The following is a 23,064-nucleotide window of genomic DNA, read 5'->3' on the forward strand; positions in this document are numbered from 1 at the left end:
AAAAACCAAAAAGCTTTGTGGGTCCAGATTGGCAGGTGTGGCAAAGTCGCCCGGTACGCGTGCGGTACTTGTTACCGTGCGGGGCTGTCGGCAGTAAACTCTGGCTGAACTACACTTTATCTTTTTACTGCTGCTACCACTCTGCTCTGTTCTTACTGTGGGCTGTCATCAGTTCGGCATGTCGATGTTTTCCTGGGTTTGTCAGCAGGTGCGTCTGCTGCTCGAGGATCCCCACAGCTTCCCCAGAGGGAGCCGTCACAGTTGGACATGCCGACGTCCTCACACACACGCGCACACACACGCACACAGACACGCACACGTGCGCACGTGCATTTGGTGTCCAAACGTGGCGCAAACAGATTTTAGGCCTCTTTCATTCTTTCTTAATCTATTGTGCCCTCTGTCTAATTTTTATTTGTATTTGGGCTTTTTTTTTGCCTGCACACCTGCAAACAAACACACACACACACATACACACAGGGAGCAACTAAATTGACTTGTCAGCTTCAATCAGACGGGGAACAAAAGGATTCCTGCCAATTTGAAGCTGACATCATTGATGGGTTTGGGAGCGGGGGACAAACTCTGAAGACAAAAGGGAGAGCGAGGTCGGTCCGACTTAAAATGCACTTTCATTTTTTGGCAGGGACGCCGGCTTTTTGATTCCAGCCGGCATCTTTTTTTTTGTGTTTTTTTTTTTTTTTTTTTCTCTGCGAGTGGCTCTAACTTTCATTATCACTGGAAACACAGGGAGCGGGGGGCGTGGGAGACTTTGTTGTGCTGATGGAAAGAAATGTGACATCCATAATGCATTTCCTATTAGATGACGGCACGCATGGACACACCAGGTCGTGTGTCACAACAAGATGGACAGGAAGAGGATGAGAATGAATAGGCTCAGGTAGCTGGAGAGAGAGAGGAGAAATACAGAAAGGCGGTGCAGATGAGAAGAGGTTCGCTGCTTTGCATAGTATTCAAGCCCCCTGTGAAAACTTGTCCATGTTCTCATCACAAACCGCGGCGTTTTCCGTTGGGTTTCTGGGCAGCGGCGTTGGACAATTGTGAAGTAGAGCGAAAATCGAGAGGCGTTTTCACAAAATCAGTCTGAAATGTGTCCGTTGGAATCGGTACACGGCGGTGGGATTACGACAGCATGTATTTATGCGGCCGTTGCCAGGTTTTGCTGCAGCAAAAGATAGCAGATTGGATGGAGAGCGCCTGTGAGGAGCGGTTTTCAAGTACTGCCATGGAACTTCAATTACATTCTCGTTTTTTTCCAGAATTGCCTTGTATTTAGTTTCATCCACGTTCCAATCAACTATGACCAGTTTACCTGCTTCAAGGGAAGAAAAGCATGTCCCACAGCAAGCTTCTGCCATGGCCGTGCGCTACAGCCGACATGTGTGATGTGCTCTAAGCAAAGCAACGCCAAACTCTCTAGGCCAGGGGTGTCCAAATTTTTTGTCACAGAGGTAAAAATAGTCAAGTTAAAGGAAAAAAAAAATCACGACAATTACGTCAACCTGTCTGTCTTGCTTTCTTTGTAATATGGGCATACTAGTAATTTTAGATTCAAAACGTAAAAAGGATTTTGCTGTAGCTTTTAAATTCTTTTGAAAACGTTACTCTCAGATACACAAATGGGATTTGGGTCGCTCTCTTTCAAAATGCTTTTATGCATTCAATAAAAAGCTGACTTGTGTGCAGCAAAGTCAGCTTTTCAGGTTCTACTTGCTGTAAAGGTCTGAACAGAAAAACGACGAACACTTTTGGTCACACGTTTTCCATCGTAATTTCCCCTGATTAAGGACATTTATGTCACTGTTAGACTGCAGTTGGGGCCCCCAAAAACAATCACACCAGTCCAAAGAAAAGAAAAGGGAAGAAAAAAAAAACTTTTCATCTTTTAAAAAAACACCTAAAATACAGACCCGTCGGTCGTTGTCATAAATATCGGCGTTAGTTAGTTAGATTCCCAGGCCCGGTCCAAAGTGTGAAATCATCTCTCAAACCCAAACAATCCTTTAAATTTCTCTGCAGCGTTAACCCTGACCTCTCTGCTGTGTTAATTGGTTCTTCTGATACTGTTTGATAAAAACAAAAAAATCCATATTCTCAAACAAACCTGTCACGCCTTCACTAAACAACTACAGCAGAGCGACGAAGGCCAAACTCCAGGGCAAACATTTCTTTTTTTAAAACTTTTTTTTTAAAACCATGCATTCTTTGTCTTCCACTTTGCAGCTTTGTACATCTTTTTGATAGTCAATCACAAAAAACCAACAAAAAGAAACAGATTCCAGTAAGACGAGTAGAAGATTTTGGTGCAAAAGTTGATAAGAGATTAATCCTTTTTGCAAAGCACCGTAAGCATGAGGGGGGAGCCCTGCGAGAACATATTAAAGGTTAGAGAGCGTCATGCGACGTATGACATCTGTGCATAAACCAGCTTCCCTGGTGCACCGTTGCAGAAAAGCCAAGTGCTTTGAACATTCAAATCCGCCCTTTTCACTCCTGTCACTTCATCCGTGCCAGTGCGGTTCTCATCTGAATGTCCCCCTTCTCTCTCTCTCTCTCTCTGCCACCGCCGTCATTTTTGGGGCTTTTCCCCTCCGAGCCCCCTCGGATGAGGTTCGAGCTCCTCGTGCTAAACGGTAATGGCTTTTCTGCATATGCTCGCAAATTGATTAGCAAGTAATGCTGCGGGCACTCCCAGCTCCCTTCACAGTCTCACCTGTCTCGCGTCGCTGGATTTTTCTTCCAGGCTTACCGTCCGGCCTGCCGGTCATTAAACCGTACCCCCACTGGGTGCGACACAAATTGGCGCATCTAAAAACAAAAAGAAGAAGAAAAAAAAAAACCCTCTACCACTTCTCTAGTCTCGATGTCAATCTCAACGCTCTAAATCTCCATCTTACAGTCGAAGCCAGCTTCTACTTCACCTGTTTTAACCTCTGCTGCTCATTTTCCTTTATTCTCATTCTAATTATACCATTACATTACCATTTCTATTCTCTCATTTGCATTTCTTGCTCTGCCTGTCTCTTATTCTTTCCATCTGTAATTCTCTCTTCTTTTCTTTTTTTCCACCCCTCCTCTCTTGCTTTCCCTCGTCCCGTGTCACCCCTTTCTCTTCTCGGCAACTGAATTTGTTCCACCTTTTTTTGCGGCACATAAACAGACAGTGCCCTTGGGGATGGGTTGGAGAGCTCGGCTTTTGTTTGTGCGCTCCTCTAACTAACTCTCCATCTGCAGGGAGCCCAGCCAAACCCAGCAGCGCACGACAGCTCGCTGGCACCGACCCAGACTCTTCTCTAGTTGGCCCTGCGTCGCCATCCCCGCCTCTCGGCTTCTCCTCCTCCTTGCAGGCGGTAGTCTTCCCACTGAGGCTGTTGTCAACTGCCCTCAGGCAGCCAGTCAGGCATCATAGCCATGTGACCTCTTCAATTTCTCCTCTTCAGAAGCGGAAAGCCAAACCCGGCCCCCTGTTCGCTATGGATATTCGCTCCTTTTTTTCTCCCCCATCCTTGAGTTACACAATGTAGAAGTCTGCCGTTAGACTTTTCCCCGGTCCCGTGGATCACCTCCAATAAAAGCTCGCCAAATAACCTATAGCACATTTCCTGGATTAAGTTACATCAAAGAGCCTTCAAAGAGAGTGCAGTGTGAGCATTAGCACGGGTTCAAAAGCCCAGAGTTTCAATCATGTAATTGCCCAGGGCTGGAACGTAAACCTTTGAGAAAGGTGAAGTGTCATATGTTCGTTTTTTTTGTTTTTGTTTTTTTTTTTGGTGTTGTTGTTGCGTTTCTCTTGCAGGAAATTCTATATTATCATAATGAGACTGCAGGGAATACGAACGACAGAAGTCGTCTGACTCTTTTACAGGCTTCAAACGTCATCCTTCATAAAAATACATCCAACTCATGAAAAGAGGCAACATATTGTGAAATACGAGAAATACTGTGCCGCTTCGCCGTCTAGAGACCTCCTGGCATTCGATGTAGCCTCCCTCCAAAGGGGAAGAGCTGCTGAACATTACATCGGAACCGGTAAACAACTTATTGTATGTGGAATTTAATGCCCGGCTCCCACAACAAGAGTTTTATACCCATCTTTGTCCCACTATACCTTCCCCACAATCTTAAGGTACCCCTATGTTATTGGGGTGGCCCTTCAGATAAACTCGAGAGAGATTCCAGCCATGTGTTGAGAGTGATCAGGTGCGCACGGAAGGACATCAGGGCCCTGGCCGGTCTAAAATCGGTATATTCAGCATGTCGCCTTGACCTGGTCCAGCATCACAGCTTGTGTGGGGTCCCAGGAGGACGGCTGAGCACACAGTCTGTTGAACGCAATGTCCAGCCAATTAGAAACACAGAGCGAATCTAAAATAAAAAGACGAAGCAACAGCCGCGGAGCAGTAGATAGTAGACGTCGGGAGCGTCTTTTTGTTTTTCTCTTCAGTGTCATCCTCAAGCTGATGCCGTTGCTTAAAAAGAGGTCTGCATTAAATTATAGCAGGTCTTTCTCCAGTTTCCAGCAGCTAGCGGTTTGCCAAAGCAGGTATTTTCGTTGTGACTAGGAATCACAACATGCTCCTAGACAAACAGCAAAATGGTGTTGGCGTCGTCACAATGCTTTTGTTAAGAAGAGCTTTAATAGCAGACTTTGTCAACCCAACAGGACGCGTCAAAAACTCCTGTGAAGCAAATGTGAGTCTAATCTATAGATACAGCAACAAAGCAACACACCTTCCTCACTGTAACATGATATCTTGCACTTAATTTAGCAATTTATTTGCTGAGAAGTATTAGAAAGTGACTTTTTAAAGATGAAATTCACTTTGAAGAGAAGTGCAGTGTTGGGCCATTTTTGCAACGTCTCGTGTCATGAGATCTTGTCACATACTTGGTTTCTACCGGTAAACAATTCACAACCGTGGCGTAGCTTTAACTTAAAATACCGTAAATAAAATGTGACCACAAACAAAATGACTTAGCGTTCCAGGATCACACACGTATAGATGGGGAAAGGGCAGCGCTCCGCAGCAATGCTGCACACGTCAGCCTTTCCTTTGGCTTCTCAGCTGGACTTTTCGTCAGCTTCACACCCAAACTTTTGAAATCCTCAGTTTTCCTTCACATCCTGTTAATCCCCACCAGCGAGAGAACGGCACCGTTGTTTCTACTGCACTCACCGTTGTCTGGCTCAGACTTCCTGTCGTGCTCCGTGTCGGTAAGGGAGAGGGCCGAGTTGGCGCGGCTGGTCAGACAGGAGCTCTGCTCGGACTTCAGGCCGCGCATCCACATGTGCTGCAGGCCGTGAGCGGGAGACGGGTCCACCTCCGGCTCCGTGTCCACGTCGGATCCGACCCCGAGCGAGTAGCCGCGGCTGTGGACGTGAGTCGCCGGCCCGGTGCACAGTGCTTCCTCCTCCTCTTCCTGATGCTGCCGCGGCTGCTGCTGCGGCTGCTGCTGCTGATGGATGGGGTAGTCGGGGCTCCTTATCTGCCCGGCTTTGCAGAAGTCTAAATCTAGAAGAGACGGAGGGGACATGCAGATTAAGATCACGCACAAGCTCTGCAGGCTCCAGTCCAGCATGCGTTTCTATTTGACTTGGCTGCTCAGTAAGCTGATCAGGTGTCCGTTACTCCAAAGACAAGTGGAGAGACATGATCCTATTTGAGTAGGCATTTATTAAAAGTTTTTCCTTTTCTTTTCTTTTCTCTTGGAGTTGAAATCTCAATCAAAATGCCACCCACAATCTTTCTTAAGCATTTTCAATGGAGCCATATCCTGTTCTGGCTGCCTGATGTGTGTTATTGAGCTTGAGATGTATCGAACCGCTGCTCAAACAGAGCACTGATCTCATCTATATTCTCCTTGGTGGGGTGAAGAGATCAGATAAAGATCAAACCTTATTAATATTGACTCAGACTGAGGGAAAAATTGAGCCTCATACACTTTCAGGTATTAGAACGCCCTCCAATCTCAGGCATCAACCTGTTATCTGAGAACATCAGATATACTGTGTTAGTCCTCTGGTTACACTTCAATTCGATTCAATTCAATTGAGCGCTGACTCTCTCTTTTTTTTTTTTTTCCCGGAGAAGCAGTTGAGTAAATTTTCTTCCTTACTCTCTGAGTTTTCTATTTAGAATGCATAAGTGGGAAGTGATGGAACTGATGTGATTTTGAAGAAGGCGATGGATAAATTGAAATCTATACAGATGAAAGCCAGCGGGCTCTGGCGAGATCTCCGGAAGGAAAAGGCTTCCCGCGGCTGATGCTGAGTCGGGTCAGGCCCTCGGAAGTCGAACCACAGCGTTTCGATGAGGGCTGCAGTCCCGCCGACCACTCCGCTGACCGGCGATGCTTCCCACCGCGCGTGTTTGATGGGGTCAAGACCAACTGTAGCTCCCGTACTGTTCTGCTGGTATTAAATCGCCTAAGATTGGTCACCGCTACACCTCTGTTTAGCCCAAATTGGCTGCAAGAGGGCACTTCAGGAGCAAATTGGCTATTTCCCAGTAGCAACAAACATGGATTGACTGCAAACTAAAAAGTCTTCTTGCTGTTTTGGTGTGAAGCATATTTATAATGTAACAGGATTTTTAGAGGGTGATTAGAGGGGGGAATCGGTCTTTAAATAACGGCCCATTTCATGCCATTACAGCAAGCTGCTACTGGCACTTCGGCAAGAAAAAAAAAGCTATTTATACATTACACTTCTTTTGCTGAGTGTTGTATTTGTTTTAAGTAACTGCCAAAACAATTTGGCTGATATTGTACCCTGTAATAGCGAGGCTGTAATGTGAAAAAGATAAGTGCAGTGCTCTGAGAAAGGATCTCGAGTTTTACACATAGCAATTTTCCATTTTGGTATGTTAAATCTATTCTTAATTAAAGACTAAGTTTGATTAGCTCACTGAATAGTCTCTTTAACTTTATATTTGCCCACAGTCCAGAAATAAAGAACTTGTAAACGGAACGGTTTTAAAAATAAAATAAATCCACTTTGTAAAATTGCCAGTGTGACGTTCGAAGATCTTGGAAAATTCCTACTTGATGTTTACAGGCTAACATATCCAGTATAATCTCCTACAGTGAACATATATTGAATTGCTCGTCCATTTTATTTTTTGCCAGCGCATTAATGCTGCATTCAATTTACTGTGGGGTTCTGAGCTTTGATCTGGGAACGCTGTTCAACCCAGTTTAGCCGTGTTCCGGTTCCAAGACTGGAAACCAAAGGGATTTGCTCAATGCTGCTCCCAGTTTAACAGGCTTACTGCAATACAAACCAATTAGGAATATGATTCTGACTACAAACAGGTAAAGCGAATCACCCTGATAATGTTATCCTCATGGAACCTGTCAGTAGACAACCTTAAAGCGAACGAGTTAGAAACAGGAAGAAGTGGCTAAATGTAAGGATGCTAACAAGTTGACAACGGCCATATTGCGATGGCTGGCTCACAATCTGGCCCATCGACGCACCTTGGGAGTGAAAGGTAGGCCATGTGGTTTTGCTCCAACAGATGAGCCACTGCGGCTTAAATTACTGAGGAAACCAAAGCTGTCTTTTATTAAACAGGTTTCCGAATATGCATAATACAGCAGTGTGTTGCATTTGGGCAGCTGAAGGACGGCAGATTTATTCGGTGGGTCCGTGCTGTATCAGAGCTGGAACACTGAGTGCTGGAAGAAGTTAGCTCAGGCTGATGAATCATGTCTTCTTTTTCATCTTGTGAATGACTACATGTAATCTTGGAACACATGGTACCAGGGTGCATTATGGGAGAAAAAAAAATGAACAAAAAGGCAGTACAGGTGGCCTGATGCTTTGGGGAATGTTCTGCTCACTGAGTCCTGCCATTAATGTGTATCCAAACTTTGACAGTTTGCCAAAGAACTGCTGCAGATCATGTGAACTCTTTCTTTGAAATGATATTCATTAACAATTGTGGATTATTTTATAAGGACTATGCTCTGTGAAGAAAAAAAAAAGTGGTTCAAGAAATGTTGAGGCGTAAATTTTGGCATCTGAAACCAAAATCATGACCCAATCCAGCATCTGTGTGTCCTGCTGTGCAAAACAAAACCATCAATCCAATTTTAAAAGATCTACTGCTAAAATCTTAGGGTCTGTTTTTTCACCAGCACAACTCCTGCAGTGGTCCAGTTATGGCCTGGATCACTGCAATGGTTGGGCTGTTTTAGCACCAAAAAGATGGACCAGCACAACATTGGGTTGGTAGCCTCATGAAAGTCTTTCCTTCATTTTATGCATCCAAACACTAAAGGAATATGTTAATTAATCAGTGCGGTACTGTGCTACCACACTGAGGTCCGATGACATTGTTTGATTCTGTGGCGTGTAAAGATCCCCAATTTTATTTTATTTTATTTTAAGTCAGCATTTGAAAAGGATTTCGGTCTTCTGAGTTCACATTGAATCCACAGGATCTTCAAAATAAACTTTAAATAATGGTGCATAATATTTATTGTACACATGTGCAACTGGGTTGTATTTCTATTTAGCCATAAATACACATCTTTTTTTGTGTGTTGTTGTTTTTCGGATTGTTCCTTTACCTGACTGTAAGCACCTTAGAAAACGGTGCCATTGTTATAACCGTCTCACTTTAAGATCAGGAGCCCTTTCTCTTTATTTCTTCTTCTGTGGTATTGTGGTTACATTGTTTACGCCCCTGAAACCTTGTCCTTTTGTCAAGTTTGTCCTGCGGGACAGGGCTTGGAGCAGGCAGCCGATAACAGGATAGTTTTCGGTTTGTTGTTCTCGTCAGAGGTTGTAAACCAGGGAACTACCGATTTCAAGGAAAAAAAAAACGTGTCTCTGCCTAATTATTCAATAAATCCAGCACAACGCAGAAAGGATCCGGTTACACATGGATGGATGATTAGTCGTAGAAAAAAAAAATCTAAGTGACAAAATGAATTTGTGGTTTTCTCTCGGTTGCTGCTCCACTTCCTTCTCCCAGCAGAGGTTCGTAGGCAAACCCGGTCGCCGGAACCGTTTCCCACGGGATGTTTGCAGATTCTTGCATGGAGGTACAATTTTTCATAAGCTTTCATTTTGCTGCTTTAGTTCAGAGTCAGTGGGATGAAGAAATTTGTTTTGTCAATAATGCGTCACTGCAAAGATTGGAGTACAGTGAAAAGTGTGTAACACCTATGGGATGTCTGTGCTTGAGAGCCTGCCTGCTACTTCACAGTTACTTAACCATTTGCTCACAGCAAGGTGGCTGTTTTTTTTTTGTCGTTGTTTGTTTTGGTGGCAAAAAACCCAAAAACAAATTGGCCAATGCTTGCTGAGCACCAATCCTTTCTCTTTCCACTTCTCGAATGAAAAATACTTCTATTTCGGCATAAACGTTACGATGGGCCAGAGTTCCTAAAGACCAATAAGCCATTAACAAGTTGAGAGCACAATCTGTTTATTCTGGTTTATTCAAAGTGAAAATCCTACAATTCAACTTCTTAAAATGTCAAGACTGTAATAAGACAAGCTCTCTGGGCGACTGGCCATTGTTGTCTTGAAGTGAGTTATTATTGCTTATGGATCAAGTTTGCCACAGAGTGGCCCCAATCTAAAAGTGTGTTTTAAATGTTAATGGATCACAGCTGACAGCCAATTTACATGTTAAAGTAAAGTTTCTTTGAGAAACTTTACTGGAGGGGGTTATTGAAATACCCAAGGCTTTTTGCTGGGGATGCTCTGGATATCCAAGGTTGCCAGTGATGCTCTTTAGACCTTTGCTATCCCTCCAAAGTAAGAACTGTTTCTGCATTCTGGGTATTACACCCTAATCACTCCCAAATCCCATTGGACTCACCTGTGCTGCCGTTTTGTGCCTTTTCTGATCAGGACATTAAGGTGTGCTCCAGGAGAGGAGGGTGTCTGGAGAGAGACCATCCCCAACTTCGCTTTTTTGCAGGTGTTGCCTGGATCGACATCAATGGCCAGGGGGGTTTTGGCATCCTCTTAATTTGATCACATTTGTCTCAACCCGAATAAGAGGCAACTCCTGCAGAGTTATCTATTGTGCATGGGGAGCAGAAAGAGTTGAAAAGTATTTCCCACTAAAAGGATACGATACCATGGAAGTGAGAACATTTTTTTTTTGATTCATACCTAGAAAAGCAGTTGTTGCTTCGTGTTGCAAGAGATAACGGTTCTCGTTTTACAGTCAGCAGTTGAAGTCAGTCTTTCATGGTGCGTAATGTATGAAATAATGTGTAGAAACACCATTTGTGTGCAGCATTATTGATTGGTGTGGATTTCTCAGACACCTAGATGGGACAACACATTAACTCCCAAGTGATCGCTTAAGAATTTTCTAGGGACAAGGTTAAACTTAAAGCAAGATTTTTGACACGCAGAGTCAAAAATCAATGTTGTGAGTTTACAGTGTGAGGTAAAGCGTCTTGTTTTAACCTTAAACTTTACTCTTGGCTACTCCGTGGCTTTGCAGTTTGAACTTTCTCGATGTAGTACAAGTTTTCCTACAAACTGGAGCATGAGCTACGAAGCAAAAGCTATGGATCATAATCTTCGCACGATTGCTCAAATAAAGGAAAATCCGTATTCCGGAGGTATTAAGATATTATACAAATATATTATCTGTTAGCTATTATACCTCTCAATGATTTGAAATAATTCACATTTGTGGATAAAACGCCTCTGATGTGCTGAGGCTAATTGTTGCACAGAGAGCAAGAAGTGTCTTTGCAGCATACACTTCTGAGCAGAGAAGTATGTCTTCCTAAACAAAAACAAACAGGGTTTGATGCTCCTCGGTAAACGCGTTAATTCACGATTCGCCAACATCCCAATAAGTGCTCTGTCACGTTGAGAAAGACAGGGAGACAGTGAAAGATTGAGATTAGCTAAGGAGTTTGGAAAAAAAAAACAAAAGAAAAAGAGAAATGATCCGTCATAATCAGAGTTTAACCGGGTGATGTAATTTCCATACATGCCCAAACGATTAAACCGCTGTATGGCAGCTTATTTTGAATAATTTAAACATTTAAACTGCAACAGATTCTTGCTTTTGTCGACAGAATATTAAACAGTGCGAATTGATTAATTTATACAGCTAATTAATTTAATAAGCTAACAAAAACTAATTATTTTTGGCTGGCTCTCCGAATGCAGCGTGAAACAATCAGGAGGATGTGGATTGAGCTTTTTATCAGTCCATCTATCAACACTATTTCTCTTATGCAAACAGGCTCAGCAGAGGCAGGTGCAATGCAGGAAAGAAAGAAAAAAACCAGAGAAAAGGTGATGCGAAGATGGAGCGAGGAGCAAATCACTGTGTTAGGAAAGATAAACATCTGGAAAACGGGAGAGGGGGAAAAGAAGGGAGGAGAGAACAAGACGTGTCGGTTTTAAGAGATGAAGGGAAATCTGAAGAGCAGAGGTGGGGAATTAGAGGAGGGAGGATTTGGCTGATCTTTGTCAGGAACACTGTAATCCATTAAAAATGTCACTGGAGGCAACGGTCCCCCCCTTAACAGTTGGTTACTTGGATATGGTAGACTATATATAACTCCGTCGCCCAAAGATGAACAGATGTGCTGCGCAAAACCGGCTGTCATTGACATTTAAAAGGGCTGCTTTGGGGGTCTTCTGCACCTCACCATATGACACTGATAGTTGGAGATGATGTTTGTTATAGAACCGGAAAGGTTGGGAAGGCACCGCAGAAAGCAAGTGCTTTCTGACACCGCAGTCCCCTTTTTAGGTATTGAAGCATGATGACAAATGGCCTCCACGGAGTTGCCGTGTCGCGAGCATTATGTCAAATTCCCTCGCAGGTGGCATTCAAACCGTGGGACCCCGGCGGTGACTCACGACTCCAGAGTCGTGTCTGTTATGAATGTTTATTGCTACTTGTTAGCCGGTTGTTGGGAGGGCTCCTACGAGATGGCGGGGGGTTGAGGATGGCACGGGAAAGCGCCTATTGATCACCGCGAGTCGCGCGAGACAGGCAGACTTCTCCCTACGAGGTGCGATTTCTCTCTTAACACCTCGCGTGACCTGCATAAAGCCCATCCATCACAACACGCGCTGGCCTATTTCTCCTCCTGTCAGCGGCCGGGAGAAATCTTTTGGTGCGCTCACATCAGCCGGAGTGTGTGTCTTTTGTCGGGCCGTGTCCATCTGGGAGTGTGCGTGTAATGAAGGGTGGTGTTCCACCCCAGGTGAGGCCAGAGAGGTTCGGGGCTGACCTAGTTTAGCTGTGGGAGAGAAATATCACCTCCGTGGAGAAGAGGTAATTGGCTGCCTCCGACTGTCCTTCTGGCTCATGGTGGACTGTAATAAGTAATTCACACAGGTCCTTTCAGGGACCTCTGAGTGCGGCGTGCTACGTGTGTCTGCCAATATGCACCGTATGTCATTAGCCATGGGTCAGCATGAGGTTGCAGCAGTATTATTAATTAAAGTAAAGATAGATATCGTAGTATGATTTTATTTTATGTCAACACGTTGTTTTCAATACATAACGAATGCAGTATTTCATCTTCGCCTTTTTAATGAAGAAATTCAATTAGCTGATTCACCAATTAGTTGATTCACCCCGTTCCTGAGCATGTTGCTGCTTAAAAGGCATGCTGCAAAAAGCCTGTGAACGCATTAGATAAGTGTCATCGTAATAACAGTTATTAAGTTTCCACACCTTAACTATTCATGCTATTTGCGACCATAAGTTATTTCAAACAGACAAGTCTGTCTTTTGGTGAGCTGCAGAAAAGTGTACTCGTGGTTTTCTTCCAGGAAGTTGAAGTAAACAAACCCACCTGAACGGTAGGGGTAGTGGAGGTAGGTAGGTGATTTTACCTATGTAGCACATTTTCAGCAACAAGGCAATTCAAAGTTCTTTGCATGAATTAGAAGGAAATACAAATAAAATAACAAACCCACGGAAAGAGCAAAATAACAAAAAGTAAAATAAAAAAACTATGCAAGTTCCCAGTGTTTCAGAATAATTGGTCCGCAGTTTATGAACTAGAAGAGGGTTTATCTGGATTCTAGTTCTAGTAATATTTCAGCACATAGTTCCTTGAAAAAATCGGATCTATGACTGAAAAACCCATGTTCTGACCCTCTGTGCTACCCGACGACACATCCCACCTGGCACAGATACCTAGCGCTGCTTTCCCCGTAAATAAATCCATCCGTGAAATTCAGGGGAATCAAAAGTTCCCCAGGAGGGTTGCGACGTAACACGACATAAGGCTAAGAACAAAAATGGCGTGATTTCTTTGGACTATGGGAACTGATTTCGTCACTTCGGCTCTTCGGTGGTTCTCGATACTGGCAACAAAACTGTGCTGAGAATTTGTTTGCAAGAGTTGACTACCTGATTGGGGTTGGCTGTAGTTGCTCTGTCTGTCGCGGTGTGACCCCAGGGTGAGGCGAAGCTCGTGCGTGTAGTCTGGCAGAGTTTCTCGCGAAGTGTAGGAGCGATGATGAGTGCGGCCATCCTCGCTCTCGTCGGACGAGCTGGTGTAGGACATCTCCATTTCATGGCGGCCCTTAGACAGTGGCTGGTAGGGTTTGCTGTCCATCTCTTCCATGGCTCATAGGGCTCCACTTAGTCACTCAGCAAAGCCACGGCGCAGAGAACACACTCTGGAAAGGCAAGAATGGTGGATGAGAAGCAAAGGAAAGCAAACAGACAGAAAATACAACACTGGCTTTTATGAAAAGTGAAAGAATGTCCACGAAAACGTGCAGATTGGCTAAAAGGAGACCAAATTGGCTAACCAAGCATCTTTGTTAAATTTAGACATGATCTAGAGGCTGAAAATATTAAATTTTCAGCCTGATTTTTCTCTAAAGTAAGGCTTTAACAGTGATGAAAACGACTGTGGACATCCAGTATTTGGAAATTAGGATCAAGGAAGACTGGGTAAGAAAATGAAGTGAAGAGAATTGTACAGGCAGAAAGGAAAAAAAATGGCACAGTAATTCTGTTATTGAACACATGGGAACAGCACCTGTAAAGTCCAATTACCGTGAGCATTTATACGCAGTATGTATCTTCTTTCATACTTCACACCAAAGGTTACCACCTAATCAATGCGCAAACGGGAGGCACGGCAGCCTCTCTACCTTCATGTGTTCAAAGGAAAACCGGCTTAAATCAAACAAGGTTTAGTGTTCTGCCAGTCGCGGCCACCGCTTGCACTAATAACTCTAAGCTTTATCTCTCTTTTACAGGCAACCATTCACAGGCCGCAGATAAATCATCGAATTCGTCACCGAGCTCCAGGTCTGTCACTCTCATTAAACACTGCGGCTCACCATCGCCGTGAAGTGATGATGGAATACTTTTTGACAACAGTCTTTTCAGTGTCATTGGTCTCCCAAAATGAAGGCTGATAAATCAACTCTTTTACTGTACCGCTCGGCTCACATTCCCTCGTGCGCCTCTCAATCACGTCAAAATCTACTTCTGATAATGTCCACCATCGTGCTCTTATAATGCCGTAACTAATGATTGATTGGGACTATGATTAGGGCATAGAAGGAGTGATTAGAAAATACTTCATTCATATTAGCTCCCTTTCACCGTGCCCTGTTCGAGGCCTTTCCAGCCTATTTCCTGCAGTTATAAAGCTTCTAAATGGAGCTTGAGAGGGTCATTGCTCATAGAGACAAAGTGCTATGGTATTGACCTCTTCAGGGAGTCCTGTAGTCCATATATCAAAGCCATTAGAGCGTGCCTGCTCAATACCTCAGAGATCTGCAGCACAGGGTGATCACCACTAGTCTGACACAAGTTTACAGCTGACCTTTCTACCAATGCAGTAATGCTTTTATTCCACCTGAAGGGCTCCTTCCCCTGGCCTTGCACTCACCCTCCTCCTCCTTGTGGAGACACCTGCGCACACATCCAGACCGCCCACTGACCCTTGACAGCAAACTGTCGGAATATGGGCCGAATCGTTTGCATCTTCATCTCAGCCCCGCCCGCCCGCCCCCAGGCCACATCGCGGTGTGAATAATCTGGAAATGCTCCACACTTGTCTGCCTGCTCCATTCAGTGTTTGGCCTTGATTTTAATGACAGTGCCAATGACAACAAAAGATCGCAAACACAAAAGCGAATTTAGCGGGGCAATTGTGTTAGCCCCACACCGTAGCGTACAGTAGGGCGTTGCGACGGACACTTGTGGTTTCCCTGCAATCACGGTGCCTTTCACTTTGATTGGCAGGAGTTATTGCAAGGAATCAAAGCCAGCTATTATCTCAGCTGCCCTGTCAAAACAGGATTGACTGGTGTCACCTTCTCTCTGGTACAGCGTGGTGCAAGTATACATTAGCCTGTGAGCTCTGAGCTTGCTGCAGGCACTGACTGCTGTCTGTCTCCACAGAGGCCCTCTTTCTTTTTTTGTCTGCCACCCTCTTACAAGCAAGAATGAAAGCATGCATTGCTGCACAAGGACACACAGTCTCCCTCTCGCCCCCCTCTATCATCGCAGAGCGTACTCAGAACACGTCGCTTGCATGTCATTTTGTTTGCATAAAGATGTGTACTATACCAACACAAACCACCAACGATTCTTTTGTTCAATTTCACATTTGCTCTGCTTGCCCTTCCTAGCCTCAACACTTTCCACCTTCCATCTCCTCCTCAGAGACCCATGCATTTAGAGAAGTAAGCCTGCTAGCAGGGGTTATTCCACCTAATTCTTGCCCACAGTGGGGTGCCCATTAGGGGGCTTGATTCTTGGGTTTGATGTCAAAATCTGGCGGTTCTGTTTTCTTTTGTATTTTTTTTAGAGCCAAGCTCACTTCAAACAAGACATACGAGCGTTCTCTGGGACAAAGTCAGCGTGTGCCACCTGAGCAAAACACCCAGCTCAGACCGGAGCGTGCAGAAGGTGACGGAGCTCGGATTTGGCTCGCCTCGGAATGGAAAACAAACAGGAATGGAACTGGAAACATTGGAGGATGTTGGAGTAATTAGCACTGTTTCAGGATAAATTTTTAACACAGGGATGCTCAAAACCCTCCTGCATTGTGTTCACTCATCATTTTTTTATGTGCATGTTAAGCAATGGAGTACATGGTGTACGGGGAGTTGACTTGGGAAAGATGAGCAAGAGCCTGGCCGCTTGAATCGAGACATCACCAGCAACAGCTAACAGCTTTGGTTGTCGAAATCATAAAGAAAAAATATAGTATGTACAATAAATATCGTCAAGATTGATTCTACACCACTGTATTCATGAAAAGGCTGCTGAGTTTGTGCTACATTTCACAAAAATTAACTCAACAGTGACTTTCATTTGTTAAATGTATTTTTGTTTGGAAGAAAACAACAATACAATCTCACTTGTAACCCTTTTGATGCATTTAATTCAACTTTATGTATTCCTATAAAATATCCATCCATCAAAAAGTTGACAATGCCGACTTTTCCGTTTCTGGTCGCAGGTACGCCAGTGGCTATTTTCCATACTCACTGGCTTGGAAAGGTTGTCAATCCATCACAGGGCAACAGAGACACACACGCACACACATACGTGTGTGCATATACGTGTGTGTGTGTACGTGTGTGTCTCTGTATAGCAAAGGTAACTTACAGCAGTCAATTAAGCTGACATGGATATTTTTGGACAGCGCAAGAAAGCTGGATAAGGTAAAGGTAATTTTATTTACATAGCACATTTTCAGCAACAAGGCAATACAAAGTGTTTTACACGAATTAAAAGGAAATACAAACAAAATAACAAACCGAAGGAAAGAGCAAAAGAAGAAAAAGAATCTGATAAACTATACAGTATAAACTAGATGCTTCTATTCAGGATTTGGAGATCAGTATAAGTAAGTATACTGTGGACTTCTGGGTTCCTAGATACTCAAAACCCCCTGTATTATGTCACTCATCATTTTCTTTAAGTTAAGCAATGGAGTACATGGTGTACAGGGAGTTGACTTGGGGAAGATGACTGCAAACAACTGTTCTATTAGAAAGTCCTAAATTTATTTAAATATAGTTTTTATATAACTTAAAATCTAAATTAGCTCTGATTCTGTTTTTGATATTGTACTGGCAAATAATTTACAAAATCAGTTTTTAAGTACATAATTAAGTCTATTATTTATTGTGAAAATCTGATTATTTTTTGTCATTTTTCTTTTATTTCCTAAAAGGTCTTTAGGAAATGCAAGTGCAGGATTTTTGAGATTCTACTCTTGCTGATTCACAACTCCCACTGGGATCCATACCATAAAATTTTTGTTTCATATCTTGTTCAGTTCACCTGAGCAAACAGAATTGGAGGGGAAAATAGTACTGCATTATCAAAATAAAAACATAAATACTCAAATAACTTTTTGGAAACTTTAATTACCATTTTTGTTTTGTTTGCAAAATGATACATATATCAGGAGGAGAACAGAGAAGTGTTTTTAAGCTAAAATCGGATGAAAACAGAAAATCACAAAACATGCTTGCAAAATTTAGGAAAAAAAAATTATTATTATTTTTTTTTCTTATTGAATATTGACAAAACCGCTTGGGTGTTACGAGCATTTTTGATGACCACCCCAGATGTGTGATGTACATGGTGCCACCAAGGAATATGTTTTAATGCACAGCAATTAATTAACAGGCAAGAAAATCGTACTGGCCTGTTACTTCCAGTAAATGTTGTAACCTCTTCCTCAATGGCCAAGGGGTAAAGACAAAGTAAGAGGGAGTAGGATGACCCTAAACAACACCAAAAATAAAAATAAAAAAAGTTAAACAACAAGTCTTGGCCTACCCCTTCCCCTCTAAGCCTGACCCTGGACATTTTCAATCTTTAAGCGTTATAAAACCTACTCTGAGAACCTTTGTTGCTACAAAAAGATTGGGAAACACTACCCTTTAGAAACTTAGAGATAAAGCTACAAATAAAGGGCAAATGTGCTGAAATGCGCCATACAAATATACTTGACTCGTCTTGTTTTCACACTTAAATGTTCATATATAACTTGGCGTTTGTTGCGCGAAACATTACTGCTGGATTTCCCCACAGCGCCCCCTTGGCAGCCCATCTGGCTCCGCTTCCAAACCGAAACACGATGCAGGCACATCGCATGGTGTGAACCTAAACAAACGAGCGCTACTTTATTTGTGCTACAAATGGATTAACAGAAAGCGCTTGTATGCATTGACAATGTATTTACACGTCATTGCGGGTTTTCATTCCTAATTCATTTCTAATCAATAATTAATCACTGTGTAATGAACTCTTCAGCACTCAGTTTAACATTAATACAGAGTGACAACGCTGAGCGCAACACATGCATCGCATTACATCGTGATCCCCTTCCTCCTCTCATCTCCAACTAGCCCTTTTTGTTTCGTTTCAAACCCTCCCTCTCTCTTTTTTTTCTCTTCACACACACACACACACACGCATTCAGCCAAACATACAACAGGACGGGAGTGATAATCCATGGCTACACAGATGCAATAATATCTAATGGGACCCTTCACCCGCTTGATCCCCCCCATTTCCTATCCATTTATTTATTCAAGCTGTGCAACTGTGGGCCAAGGCGCTATTTTCTTATTTTGTGTGTGTGCAAATCTGCTTAGAGGAAGCGATGAAGACTCGCACACCCAGCTGCCTTTAAACAGGATTTGCACTCCAAGTCATCTCCAGAGGGGCGGGGCCCCTCAGATATCCACCATAAACACAAACAACTCAGCAGAGATCGCTGCGCGCATCCGCCGAGAACCACAAGGACGAGTCAAAACCGATTTCCATTCCCCAATATCTCATGCGATTGAGCTCAAATCATGACGAACAAGAGGAGAGAGAGAGAGAGAGAGAGAGGAGGCGGAGAGGGGAGGGAAAAGAGCGAGGCACAGAGAGGATTGGAGCCAGACAGAGGCAGAGAAATTGAGTTTCACATGGGTAAATAAACAAGGCGGATGGGGAGAGCGGAGTGCCATCCGACAATATTAGCTTCTCAGATTATTGATACAATATAGTTCAAGGATTACAAATGCATTTCCACCATGCAGGGAGCATCTTATTCTCATAAGAGCCGAGAGAGACACCAGCAAAATGGGAGATACTTTCTTTGTTAGCTCCGGCCTTTTACGCTTCTTTCCCCCCTCGGAGTTTATTTGCGCAGAGATGAGGAATAAATAAATAAATTCCACTTTCCATGCCGCACGAGCCGGCAGAATGGCGACGAGAGCCCTAAAGAAACGCGTTCACGTTGCAGCTCAAACTTATCACAGCAGATACTTCGAAAGTCAAATCGTGACAATCCCCACTGTAGCTCACAGGTTTGATTCTTTTGTTTTGTTGTCTTTTTGCCGCCTGGAGCAATGGCTTAACCATCGGATGTGAACATCAGCACAGTTTCCAGCTGCAGATGCAGATCCAGGCTACAGGTCCTACGGGAGTAAACAATGAGCTGTCAGAGGAAGACGCCTCTGCTGGAGTGAGAGTGTGTATGGTGTGGTGTGTGTGTGTGTGTGTGTGTGGGTGTGTGGGTGTGTGTGTGTGTACGGCACGGGAGAGACAGGGCTTAAGAAACTTCCACTTCCACTCATTAGCGCTGCAGTGACTCCTCAGGCATGTGACAGGGACTACTGTGAGGAGAAGAAGGCCGTGAAGGGCCCGCAGGACCCCGTCACCCCTACGACCACCCGAAACGTACCAAAACAGAACGCCACCTACTGGTGTCCCGCAGCGCCTGCTGAGAAACAAGGAGGCCTGAATGCCAAACAGGGATGAAGAGAGTGATGGATGGATAACAAGAGGTGGAGGGATCTCGCAGAGAAAATTGGGGGAATTGAAGGATGGAGAGATTGCCAAGTGAGACGTGGAGTGATAGAGAGTTTTAATTAGTGGATAAGGGCGCGCTGTTTCTGTGGGCGGCGGCAGCGGCACTCTTGTCACGTAGTTGTGCTTTCATAGCTGACCAAGCCTGAAATCTCTTGTTGCTAATACCGAGTTTACCAGCAGAACACGTACTGTTGCGTGTTACACCCCCCCCTCACACACACACACACGCACACACACTCTTTAAAACATGCCGGCCTGGAGCTCAACGCTGCATACCGGGGAGGCTTCTGAGGCGAAACACTGACAATAAGCCGCAGTCGGACACACAGGCACTGCCCTTGCGCCTACACGTACTCATAGCGTTTCACAGTTTCTGAAAAAAAACAACAAAAAAAAACACTTTAACACCCACGCGCCGCAGAGAATCAACAGCCTTTACTGGCCTTCGCAGCAAAGACAATATTGCACCGACATTGGCTTTCCCGGGCTCCTCCTGCAACGTCCTCATCCTTTCACACGCCAGGTCAATGCGCGTTTTGCAGCGTGAGCCGCAGAGGGGACACAATGAGCAGTCCTCATTGTGTCCCCGCTCCCTTCTGAATGAGAGCATGACTGAAAAGCAGGAAATGGAGTCTGCGTGTCCCTTCACAGAGCAGATCAGTTCCTGTCAGGGAGCTGTCAGCGGGCCGGGAAGCCATCCTGGACCATTTGACTATTTATAGTGGACACGGCTCAAATCCCACATCGCCACTGCACGCCTGAGTGGCGTGGAGAAATCCATAAGGTCCTAGAGTATTCATGGCCTCTGAGTGTGGCCAAGGAATCGCTCGGCTTAAACTTTTCAAAGGACGTTTTTTTTTTTTTTTTTTTTTCTTAATATATATATGTCTTAACTCCAGGTAAAACGTACTTTCTGTCAGACCTTGACTACTCGGTTCGGCCCTTTTCCTGCTGCGTCTTAGCAGAATACCACTTTCTATTCATGATATCCACCTCTGCTGCTCTGTGATCTAAATCCCTCTGCTGATTCCCCAGTAGGCCGAGGAGTAAACAACAACAGAAAAAACAGAAACACACACGGCACCGTCCAACTCGAGATTCTCTCAGTGTGACGCTCTTACATAAACACCATGACATAATGCCATAAGTGGAGAGGCGTAGCAACAGATGTAGTACACAAAAACATGACCAAATTAGATTGCAGGGACATTTTTGGAAAAACAGCCGCCCTGCCTGGACTATTTAAGAGTTTTTTGGGGGGAGTTCTTTTTCACAAATCTCATTAAAAATTCTAATTACTGCAGAATATTCTAAACCACATCTTATGGTAAACGGCTCCTCGATTTGCGTTTTGACAGTTACACAAACGTCAAATGCTTTTTGAATCATTTCTGGTCAGTGAGGAATTACCCAGATTATGTTTGATCAGTTGAAGGATTACTTAGCTTAGCATCAGTAGAAAGTTTGAATGCAGAGGCCATCTTTTACCGCTGTTAGCGGCGAACGGCGGAGTCCAGCTGTGGCGTTCTCACACATATTAGAAATCATAAATCTTTTGCTCTCAGACTGTTGCGGCTTGTTTTGTTGTTGTTTTTCCGCTACAGCTCACCAAACAAGCTCCTTCAACACTTTAAGAACATCTTTATTAACTTACTCATTTCCTTACAGATTTGACTATAGTCAAAGCTACAAAAGCAATCGACTCACTGGATGGCCAGAAAAAGATTTTTATTTGGAATCCACACATCCTGACTAAATTTAGCCTAAACAAAGCAAGTCAGGCCATATATTTGAGAGAGGTGGTCTGTATTTTGTTCCATATTGTCACCTTCCTATAATAACGGCTTAAGTCGTTTTTTTCCAAAAAACAGAAAGGACTTAAGCATATTGTGACCTTCCTAAAAGAAGAGCTTGTGTAGTATATTGCTGTTCAGATAACAGTGTTGGACTTTTGTCTTCATCTATTATTTAAAACCTTATCAGGCGGCTACAAGTCAGACTGATTTGGCTGTTTTTTGAAAGCCAAGTGTTGGCCTGACTTAGTCGTTTTGATCCGAGTGCCGAGTTTTATTAATAATGTTGTTAAGCAATTATTAGTGTGAGTCATATATTCAAACCTGGACAACCTACAAACACAACCCCAGCAGAGCACTGTTGACCGAAAGGCGGCTTTTCAAGCATTTCCCCATTTTGCCACGAATCTTATCTAAAGGGCTCTAAGTAGAAGCAACAGCTTTACAAGAATTTTAAATCTTCTTACCAGTAATGGCAGAAACACAAAACTGCAGAGGTCCTGTGTTTACATCAACATGCACACCCCAAACGTCGACCTGCAGGGACGTGCGGACATTTGATCGCCCAAAACATGAGACTCAAAGCGACTTAATCAATACTCTTGACAAGGCAAAGCCTCGTTCAACACAACTGATATTCCCGCTCTCCTGTAAAATAAATAAACGTCGGCCGTCACACTGCAGGACTGAAAGGCTGTTCACACTAACTAGCTCCGCAAATAAAGCTTAACTCCATGAGTGACAGCCTCCAAAGCTCTCTGCATCAGCCACTTCTTGGTAAAAAGCCTCCCTCAATAATGCATTCGACCACTAAAACCCTTCCCAAAATACCCAAAGCAAAGCTGGCTGCATTGTGGATGCTAAATTAATTGACTGATCAATGCCATTGATTCCAGAAATTGGATTTGGCGATTAGCGATTCAGACAGTTACTTCCTGCGCGTCCTCCTTTATGAAGTTGTTGATTACAGTGAAATGAGTGAGGAAAGAACATTAGCCCTGCAGAGGAGGGCCTGAAAAGATCCACAAGGAACGCCTGAGCTGCATGGCAGATTGATTTCTAAGAGTGGGCTAATCTTCCATCTACGCCACTGCAAAGAGATGCTTGCCGTCTTTGACGGAAACCAAAACAGCGCATCACGTTCAAGGACGGGGACTTCTTGTTTGACTCCAATAAAAAAACAACAACAAAAAAACATATGCCATTCTTCACCTTATTTCTTATCCTGCAGCCTTGCACCTAAAAATGCATACTTTAATTTCTGAACAAAGCCGTTTTTTGTTTGGCGGGCCGAAGGAGATCGAGGCGCATGCACCTCAGGGCGATGACACGCGGGTCAGCCGCGCTCTCTGATAAGAACTCTGAAGTGTGGCGAAGATGCAATATGTACACACTTGATATCTGAGCATTGTCTCTAGTAGCCTAAAGGC

General features: G+C 43.9%; 1 protein-coding gene across 1 annotated transcript in view; it reads right to left on the minus strand.

Annotated features, from left to right (window-relative positions):
* Positions 1 to 23,064, minus strand: part of tenm1 (teneurin transmembrane protein 1) — a 250,841-nt gene that overhangs the window by 216,788 nt on the left and 10,989 nt on the right. Inside the window, exons 2-3 of the mRNA XM_055034529.1 lie at positions 13,395 to 13,666; positions 5,199 to 5,534 (exon numbers count right to left, since the gene is read on the minus strand). Coding sequence (XP_054890504.1) covers positions 5,199 to 5,534; positions 13,395 to 13,611 — 553 coding nt within the window. The 5' untranslated portion in view covers positions 13,612 to 13,666. The remainder of the gene's footprint in view (positions 1 to 5,198; positions 5,535 to 13,394; positions 13,667 to 23,064) is intronic.

The sequence above is a fragment of the Poeciliopsis prolifica genome, unplaced genomic scaffold, assembly GCF_027474105.1.
Source record: "Poeciliopsis prolifica strain line A6 unplaced genomic scaffold, Auburn_PproV2 SCAFFOLD009, whole genome shotgun sequence".
Classification (NCBI taxonomy): Eukaryota; Metazoa; Chordata; class Actinopteri; order Cyprinodontiformes; family Poeciliidae; genus Poeciliopsis; species Poeciliopsis prolifica.